Genomic DNA, 10,030 nt, shown 5'->3' on the forward strand with positions numbered 1-10,030 from the left:
GTCAGTTCGCTTGTCTCCGCCGAATGCGGACTGTCAAGCGCGACCTACTATGGTGGTCCCGTCAGTGCAGGGAGGAGCGGCGGGGCTTTCGCATGCGAGGAACTGCTGTGCGAGAGGCTGGGAGAACGCCCTTTCACTTCTGACGAAAGGGGAGAGTGTTGCGTGCGTCATTGGGGGCTGCAGGCGGTGTACTACTTTCAGTAACAGCGACGCACACAGAGGAGAAAGACGTGCTACATGTAAATCGCGTTGCCACGCGTTGAGGTGTTACTCTGGTTGCCCAGAGAGTGAGCCACGTGCTTAAAACTTCAGGGCCTTTCGGTTCTAGTGACCGCAGGGAGGGCGAGAACAGGGGCTGGCTCAACCGAAAGCATTGGTACTTTGCACAGCTCCGGTGTCGGTGCTTTTTGCGGGCTTTATGCATTGGCTCCCAGTCCTCACAGCCGCTAGCACCTCCGCTATCCCCCAGCGCAAACAGTAGTCGCCCGTCCCGTACAAGCGCGGCCCCTAGTGAACTAACTGAAGCTGCTGTTAAGTATTCGCTTGTCTGGATGGCAAATGAGTGACCATATCACCTGCCGGCGAGGAATAGGAAGCATCTGCCTCGTCGGCGGTAAAGAAGTGGCGCATGGCGGTCGCCCCAGACAAGGGTGTTGGATTGCGGGTCGCATCAGAATCGACATGCGCGGCCCCCGTTCGGCAGCGCACGCTCCCATCGCGGAGAGTTGCTGTGCTGGCCAGTAATTAAACCGTGTAGCCCCCTTTCTAGAAGATGCTAGTCTGTTGTTACTTGAGGAAAGTCCGGGAACGAACCTCACAATGTTGAAGACCCCGGTGTCATTATGCATGTCCGAAGTCCACGGCCCGGGCGGAGGTAAGCTTCCGGGCAAGACGTCTTCCAGGCAGGGAAGTCGCGGTTGTTTTCGGTGCACTTACGTCGGTCTCTCTACAACAGACTATGCCACAGCCGACCAACAAGATGGCAAAAGCCGTTTGCAAGAATTTGTGTATCTTGCTCTGTGCAGGGCTTCTTCCCAACTGCCACCTCGGGGGAGTACACGAAGCCACTATGAGCGCAAGAGAGTGTTTGGCTACCGCGCGGACCACCGCGTGGCCGAGGAAACGGAAGCCCTGGCTTCTGGGCGGAGAGGAAGCAGGAACGTAAACACGCATATCCGGGTTGTTCTATTTTCTGACATTGTTGGCCCGGCAGAACTGCAGCCCTGCGTCCGGAGACCAGGCAGGAGATATTCCGAACAGTGGTGCAAAGGAAGGCACCCGCATTGTGTGCGCTGGAGACCAACAGGCGACGATTTCAAAACTGAGAGTATGCCTAGTCCGGTTGCCCGTGCTCCTTGGCGTGAGTGGTCTGTGATGTGCGCCGTGCCAGTGTCTCGCCGTGCACATGGGCGCTCTTCCCCTCTCACACTTGGCCCACAACCGTACGCGCCTCGTGACACCTACGAAGGAATAGACTGCTGAATCTACTGGAGCATCCAATCCGCGGCCGACGTCCGCCGTCGCGACTGAAGGAGGAGGCTTTTTGTGTCCAACTACCAGGGGGCACCTCTGACCTCTGACATTTGCTAAAAACTGTAGCGAAAGCCACACAGACGACATCGGCATCTCGGGGTGGGATAGCGCCACCAGCAACTCAGTACACCTTCAGCCCTACACTCGAACTGCGGAACTTCAGATAAGAGAATACAACTCCCGCCAGGGAGAACTGAGACACGGCAGACAGCGAAGTTGAGCAGGCTTACCTTCGCTATTACTGGCGCCAGAGAACATCACCTGCAAGTTGGCCCAGAGAGAAAAGTACCACGAGGCGCTGGCATGACCGCACCGGCATGCCAGCTGGGTTTCATACGTTCTAGTGAAAGGGAAGTGACACGTGCATCCAACGACCTCCGTTCGCAACGTCGTAGTTTCAAGTTGAGATAATGGCGACCGGGTCGACGTGAGCACTGCACGAGGACAGGTTGTAAATGCGCTCAGTTTGTCCGGACACGGCACTGGGGTCCCGCCGAAAAGTCTTCTTGCCGGTCGCTTTACTTCTTTGATCTTCTTGGCCGCGTGTCGCAAACATAGGGATAGTTGAACCTGTGCTGAGAAGCACATACGGCTCTCGTCAGACCCGCGCGGCTCACGTATGTGAAAGGTGAGCGGTCCGGTAAAAAGCCGGTCTCTTCAGAATTGGTTTCTTCTTCTTTCTTTTTACACGGACCAAGTTAGAAGCAGTTGCCCCACATGATTCTATGTCACATGGCGCAACGCTTGCCTTTCCCGAAAGCTTCACTTCTCCCATCTTCGCGCGGATGAGTATTTAGACATGCATATGCCGAGATCTTCTTGGAGCTTGGACAGCATATGTCTACACAGAGGCCCAACGCGGACTGAAGACAGAGCAGAAAAGGATCAGTCTGTCTTTAGTAGGTGCGCTTCATTTTCCCTGGGTAGTCATTCTAGTACTGTGCCCCCGCGCCCCTCTGTGTCAGATCCCCACACGAGGCGCACGGCTTCTGGCGCGACAGTTCCCGGTTGATTTGGGAAACGCCACTAGGCGCTGCCCCCCGTACTGTGACTGCCATCTCACCAGGTACCCGTCAGCTGGCCCGGAGAGGAGTACCACAGAGCGCTGGCGTGACCACACCGACTAATTCTGATGAGACGAGACAACAAGAAGGAAAGAACGATGATCTGAAATTCAGTGAGAAATAGAAGAGAAGATTTTCCTCACTATCATTGCCATCACCCGTCAGTTATATCTCACAGTCACGAATAGCGGCAACTCCTTTTCTTTTCTTTCTTCTTCACATTCCTCCCCCATGCTCCTTTCCTCTTTCCCTTCCACCGCCTCCTCATTATTACTATCATTCTTATTACTGTCGTTCATTTTTTTTTCTCGTATCGCCACTCTTATAGTTATTCTTCATCACCTGTAGTAAGAAAAACGGCAGCATTCCTAATAATCGTCGTAGGAACCATAGTAGGAGCCATGATGATGACAACAACGATAACACATCATAGTATAGCAACATCTCTCTGTGTATACACAGATAAATAGACTGGAGATAGAGACACAGACTCAAAATAAGCAGATAGACGAGAGATAGCAAGCAAGACTGGTCACAAGAAGCGCGACAAGAGAATCTCATCATCGGCAGCATGGTTTGATTCATGTAGAGAATAAGACGATGATGGGTCATAAGAAGACGAATTCTGTTAAGAATAGGAAATGTTTTGCTGCAAATCCCCGCCATGCTGGCAACACGGCAGGAATGCCAATACTCGTCATCAATCACCGTGGAGACGGTGACAACCAGAAGGCATGCCCCTTGCAGTTATGCATACATGCATGCGATACGCATGGACGTACAGCGTAAGAGAAAGAAAAAAGAGCCTCACAGTCTCTTATACCTAGCCTTCTTACTCTTGTGATCCTTTTCCCTATCAATATCACTCTGCGCAACAAGGACAATAAGAACACTAGCAATAGAAAACAGCAAACACCGAAGTTTGAGAAAAGTATATACAGAAGGACGTCCATGTATATATAAATATAGATATAGAAGAAATACATCTCTTTCTGTACATATGTACATGTATGACTGCAGGTAACTCGTGACTATCATCGCTTCTTCCAATAAAGATGGTAGTGAGCTTTCCTTCTTCTAATGATAATAATGATAGTTTTGAAGAGATAAAACGATGGTCAACCACTGTGACAATAACTGCTTCTATGGCTACCATGACTGCTCGTATAGAAAAGAGCGGAGACTGCAGGCTCGTCGCCGTTGTGGTGTGTGGTGGTGGTGGGTAGTGGTCCGAGTCGCTTGTTCTTGCTGGCGCTGAAATCAAGTCACTATAGCTATAGTTTAAAGAGAAGGAATAGTAATCGCAGTCATGGTAGCAATACTACTAGTAGTCATCGTTCTAATAGTAGTGGTAGTTGTCGTAGCGGAAAGGGGGAGGGAGAGGAGAGCAGAGAGATGTGAGGGAGGCTTCAGGGTTTGAGAAGGATAGGGTGAGCAAAGAAAGAAAGGAGAGGAAGGAAAGAAGAGTCATCGAGTTTTCTACTTTTTCTTTTGTTTAAGGATAAAAAGAATGACGATAATCATAGTATGGGAAATGATGAGAATGATCCTGATGAGGAGAAAAAAGACAATGGAAATCACAGCGAAACTGCGAAAGAGATTGAACCTCCTTCCTTCTTTCCCTTCCTTCCTTAGAATGATGAGAGTTCTAATCATCATCATGAGTGTTCTCTCTCATCGACGTTCACGACAGGTGAAGGTAAGAACAAGCCTACTACTACTCCTACGTCCAATCATCGTCACCACCACTCGAATGATCCATCTATCTAGAAATAGGGAGAGGGAGAAAGAGAGAAAGACGAAGAACAGTAGGACGGAGAGCCGTGAATGAATGAATGAACCTGTGTACGGGTGAAGGAAACAAGCGTCCGTGACCTTATGTTTTATATTTTTTCATTTCTTCTTTTCTTCTTAACTTGATGATGCCGAGAGTGACTAGTGGTCGTATATCATTCCTAGTTCTACTTATTCTTGTTTTGCTTCTTAGTCTTATTTTTTATAAAGTAAAGAAGGAGATACAAAAGCCTGTCTCAGAATTGCCTCTCTGCCTCATCATACTGAAAAGACAAAGAAGTCGAAGAAGAACTGCAAGAACTGCGAGAAGAATGACGGTAAGGCTCATCACCGTACAAATCGTGTTATGGTTCTTACTCTTCTGATGATGATGATGACTTGTGTCCCAGTCATTCTCCTTATTACGGTTGTAGTTCTTCACAGTCTTCTTATTCGAACTACGTTGACAATGGTACGAGTACTACGATTATTACTGTAGTCATAGTGGGACAGTACGAAGAATGATGAAGACGATGTAGTGAGTAGACCCCTTATCATCATCATGGCGGTGGCGAGGAGGAATGCTGCGTTATGGCCTAATCATTTCAAATCATGCCATACTCACATTACTCACAGGACTCTTGGTCATAGTCATCACAACCATTATATACATGTATGCTGTATGATCATGTGTCTGCGTCGACCTACGAATATATATGAAGGGATATATATACATATATGGTATATAATGTATGAAAGCGCGTGTATCTACGTATGTGTGTATGAATGTGTATGTACCTACAAATATTTATTTTTGTATGTATGTATGTATGAATCTGTACGAATGTGTATGTATTCGTTTGCATACGTAGGTGTCTGTTTGTTTGTAAGAGAGATAGATTGATGTTGGATTGGCAGGTTAAGAAGGAATGAGTAGATTGATATATAATAAAGACAGATATCGATCGATAGACAGAGATCGATAGATGTAGATGGATACATACAGACAGGTAGACAGACATATAGGCGGGGGGGTGGAAAGATTGAGGATAGATACATGTATGCTATCGATACAGATACAGACATAAATACATATATATATATATACATATGTATCTATCTCTGTATAGATATCTCCCTGTCTATGTCGACCAGCCGATGTCGAATAGCCGTGGTGAGAAGAAGAAGCAGAGGAAGGGGAAAAAGAAGTAGATGATTTGATTTGTTTATCTTGAATCTATGTTGCATTAATTTTTCTCAATCTGTGTACTATCGATTTATATGCCTATTTGTCTACCTGGTTTAACATTAAGAAAGTAAGTTGTCACCTATGTTCATTGTTATCTTGCAGTACAGGAAAAAAGGGAAGACGTGAAATCTACTTGGTCGCGACCTTCCCTGTAACTACTAGTACGACTCTTCTTATTCTAGCTACTACTATAACTCTACTACTACCACTACTCTTTCTATCACCACTTTCATCACGACTCCACTAGTACTTCTTCAACTCGCACTAATATGAAGACGACCATTGAAGGTGATGAAGCGTCTTCTTCAACTTCTTGCTTTTCTGTTTTCTCTGCTTTTTTCTAATTTGTTGCATGCGTGGGCCACCAAAGAGGCTGCTCACAGTTAAAGGGGAAGATGAAGAAGGAAGAAGAAAAAGTCACAAGCATGCACACACACATTTACCTACAAGCCATTTCAATATCTTCCGGCCTTTCTGTCTTTTTTAAAGAAGGAGATCTTTCATCACGAACACCTCAGTCAAAGTAGGATCTTCGTCCTTACTGATGATCAGTATGACAATCATATGCACTATGGTGAGTGTGCTCACGATCACTGCGGCGATCGAAGAAAGATTCACTGACTTACCGCGTCTCACGAATGGAAAGATGAAGTAGTCTATCAACCATTCATCTCTATTCCAAGGAGAAGAGAACCAGACGACAGCGAAGGAGAAAAGCAAGAAGAAAGATCAAAAGAAAAGAATGGCTATAAGAAAAACAATCAAGAGGTATGTGTATTGTTCTTGTTCTTCCTGTCTCCCGTGCTGCCTTTGCTTATATATATATATATATATATATATATATAGACAGCTGTAGGTGTAGAAATTAAGATTCCTCAAAGAAAAAGTCAAGCTGTCTTCTCTTCGTTTTGCTCCCCGTGCATATATATTTTTCATACATCTCGCGTTATGTATACACATAGAGATCAAGATAGATAGATAGCTCTCTAGCTGGGGAGTCGTGGGCCGTCACTATCACCATCATCATCAGTCTATTATTTCTTTCTCTAGCTCTCTATCTATACCCCTGTGATGACGATCTGTCCCAAGAAGTATCTTGAGACTACCTCCTTGTCTCTTTTTTTGTTTTCTCCTCTTCTCTCCTTATCTCTTCTTGTCTCGTCTTTGTCGCGAGGTTGTCTACCTACACATATACATGCATACAACCGTCCTCACCCCTTTCCCTTTTCTTTTCTCTCTCTGTCTCTCTTTTCTGGTCCCTTTTTGTTTTGTTGGGCAGTAGACTGCTACTAGTAGGTAGCTATTCTTTGTGATTGGCAGTTTCTCGTCTCCTCTTTTCTTCTCTTTCGCACCTCTCTGAAATCCTTTTTCTCTTCTTCTTGACCAGTGTTCCACCTTATCATCGTCAGGAACAGCCTTAAGAGAAAGCGAAGAGCTTCACAAGAGCAACTGCAACAACTACTACTACTACTAATCGTGGCACTACGGGGACTACCTTCTGCTGCGGGGAAGTAGTAAGCAAGCAGGGATGAAAGATGGACTCATAGTGGTAGCCAGCAGTAGTAGTAATCGCAACGATGGTAATGGCAATAGTAACAGTAGTAATCATAGTAAGTAGAATAGTCGGAATAGCAACAGTAGCCATCCTCTGTGCAATAGTAGGAATAGCCAGAACAGCAATAGCAGGTATCGTAGTTGTAGTACTAACGGCAAGCATAATGTAGTCATACTAAGCGCGATAGTAGGAATAGCCGGAATAGCAATAGCAGGTATCTTAATTGTAGTACTAACGGCAACCATCATAGTGGTACTCGTGATGGTAGTATAGCAATAGTAGTAGTCACTATCGCAAGCGGAGTCACGGAAAAAGTAGTAGTCATAATCGTAATAAAAGGAATAGCAATAGTAGTAATCATAGTTGTAGTAGGAATAGCAGTAGTAGGAGTCATGACCGTAAGCGGAGTTAATGAATATGATAGTAGTCACAATAGGAATAGTAGTCGTCAAGTCATGAGTGATACCAAGACTGGTCGTGGTCATCATATTTGCAGTAGCAGAAGGGATGCTTCTAGTGTAGCATGTATTCATTCAGTGTGAGGAAATGCCGAAACTCTCCTTGGGATCTCATGTTGGAGAAAGAACAAAGATGAACGAAAAAAAGAAAAAAAGTCTGGCCAGTCAGTCCAGGCGAAGGTGGCGAGTATGCTAGTGAATGATAACGATGATGGCAACCTGGCCTCTATGAGTAATACTAGTACTACTACTATTCCTAGCTTCCTACTTGTTCTTCTCTTCGCAGTTCTTCTTCTCTGGTTTTCGACTCAAGAACAAACTGCATAATAGATAGTAGATAGATAGATCAGATAGACAGATTACAGAGAGACGGATATACAGGTCAGGAACCGGAGGTTTGTGGTGTCCAGCAGTCTCTCACGGGTGATGATGGCCATTATCATTCCTCTGTTTCTTGTGTATCCGCTTATTCTTATCTTACCTCTCTTCTAATTCTTCTTGTTCATTTTCTTCGTGTAAAGGCAGGAAAAGAAGAGAAACACGAAGAAGATGACGGCGGAATGATAGAGTTTGATTGATCTCCAATCGGAACTCTTGGATATTTCGAGGAGGGGTTTTGCCGTTCAACTTTTCTTCATCTTCCTGGTAGCCAGGGATGTGATCTGGTAACCTGCAGTCGTCTTAACTCGGCAAAGATGAAGTGATTCGGTTCTGTCTTGTTTTTCATCCTGCAAAGAAGGCGGCCACAGATGACGGGCATATATGCGTCTATAGGCGGGTATGCCGACCATCTTAGAGATCATGTTCGTCTGTGACTGTGAAGGACAGTGATTCCTAGTCGGGTGATGAGAGGGAGGAAAAGAAAAAGAAATACGTGTATGTGGCGGGTGGTCAGTAGTAGTGCGTTGTCGTAACGATCATCATCCGTAGTACGTCTCGTTTCCGGCTGTGTTCTCGGCATGCAAGTCGTCTCGCTTCAGCTACTGCTGTTGTTGTCTATGGTGATAATGTGGTCGTTCATTGCTCTGCGTGTGTGTGGAGTGTATTCTTGCGATGATGCGTTGTATGGAAAGAGACACGAGAAAACAACGATGGGGAACATAATGAGTCCATGGGTCGACGTGAGTTCTTTTTCTCCTTCGAGGAACAGTACATAGGAGAGGGAGAAGGAGAAATAGCGACGAGTCAATCGAATAAACAGGCAGGCACATACAGGCAAAGACAGAACCTCTCGACCTATAGCCATTCCACTAGGACTGACTCTTTACAGTCTGATGCATTACGCTATACCCCTTTGTTGAAAGACGTCTTCTATAACTAGAGTACACATACAATAAAGCGACTCCTCGCTTTCGTACATATATATATGTATATATATATATATATATCCTCGCTTTCATACATATATATATATATATATATATATTTATATATATGAACGAGTTGAGAAAACACTGACTCGTAGAAAAGACAATGAAAAGGAGGTGAGGAAGCGTGGTTTGGAAAAGAGAGAGCTGCAATTTTGGCGCAAGAGGATGTCCGACTCGTTTTCTTGTCTTTCCTTCCTTCGACTTGAGTATACACATTCAGTCCTGCCGGCGAAAAAGGCAGGGGCAAGCATCTATATATGTGCACATGATGTGCAGAGGTATTGAGGAGCAAACGCAACTAATTAGACGAATGAAAAGAAGAAAGGAGTGGTTGGCATCATTTGCTCTGCACATCTTGTACACAAATCTAGATACTTCACTGCGCCTTATTCGCTGATAGACTCAATGATGTATAGTCAAGTCCAAACAAGGAACGACAAGAAAAGAAGTCGTATATCCGACTGATGGCTTTCGTGGTGACCTGAGGCAGGCACTATGAGAGCTCCTTTGGATTTGCTTGAGTCTTTCGTCTACGTGCCTCAAGCCAAATCGGACGCGAATCAAATCAGAGGTAATCGGGTGATCAAACGCACCAGTCTTCATCATCCGGTATGAATCTGTTGCCTTCGCTGGAGTTTGAAAACTTCAGGAATTATCTCAGTCACAAAGATGTTGCCTACGCAGATTGCAGCTGACAACGCCGCTCCGTGAAGCAACCTCGGCATGGAACTGGATTTTTCGACCACTTCGGCGAGACATGCGGAAACATCGAAGGCACGTGTTAGTAGTGAGCAGTCATGGAAGCTCTGATACTATGAAGCCGGGTGTCTTGGAAAAGAGAGCCTCAAATGAAACTGTTGGTGGCTCCTAGCGGAGCCTGAACTGGGAGTGAAGTGGGTTGATCGCTCATCCACATCAAGCTCAAACAACACCTCGTACCAGATTTACGTGCTAACTTGTCGAAGCCCGGGTTATTCCAAACATGGGCAATCGATGCTTACGGGCCACTCATCCGGACTAGGAACGGC

General features: G+C 45.6%; 2 protein-coding genes across 2 annotated transcripts; both read left to right on the top strand.

Moving 5' to 3' along the window:
- Window positions 1-333: 333 nt before the first annotated feature.
- Window positions 334-1,482, top strand: CSUI_005199 (uncharacterized protein; the record flags this gene model as incomplete). Its single annotated transcript, XM_068065377.1, has 2 exons — window positions 334-376; window positions 1,026-1,482. Coding segments are annotated over 2 exons (498 nt in total), but the record flags the coding sequence as incomplete, so codon positions are not given.
- Window positions 1,483-5,994: 4,512 nt separating this feature from the next.
- Window positions 5,995-8,729, top strand: CSUI_005200 (uncharacterized protein; the record flags this gene model as incomplete). The annotated part of the gene is made up of 3 exons (XM_068065378.1): window positions 5,995-6,387; window positions 6,902-7,133; window positions 8,154-8,729. A coding segment is annotated over one exon (150 nt), but the record flags the coding sequence as incomplete, so codon positions are not given.
- Between the last annotated feature and the right edge of the window lie 1,301 nt (window positions 8,730-10,030).

Source organism: Cystoisospora suis (assembly GCF_002600585.1).
Source record: "Cystoisospora suis strain Wien I chromosome Unknown contig_2515, whole genome shotgun sequence".
Classification (NCBI taxonomy): Eukaryota; Apicomplexa; class Conoidasida; order Eucoccidiorida; family Sarcocystidae; genus Cystoisospora; species Cystoisospora suis.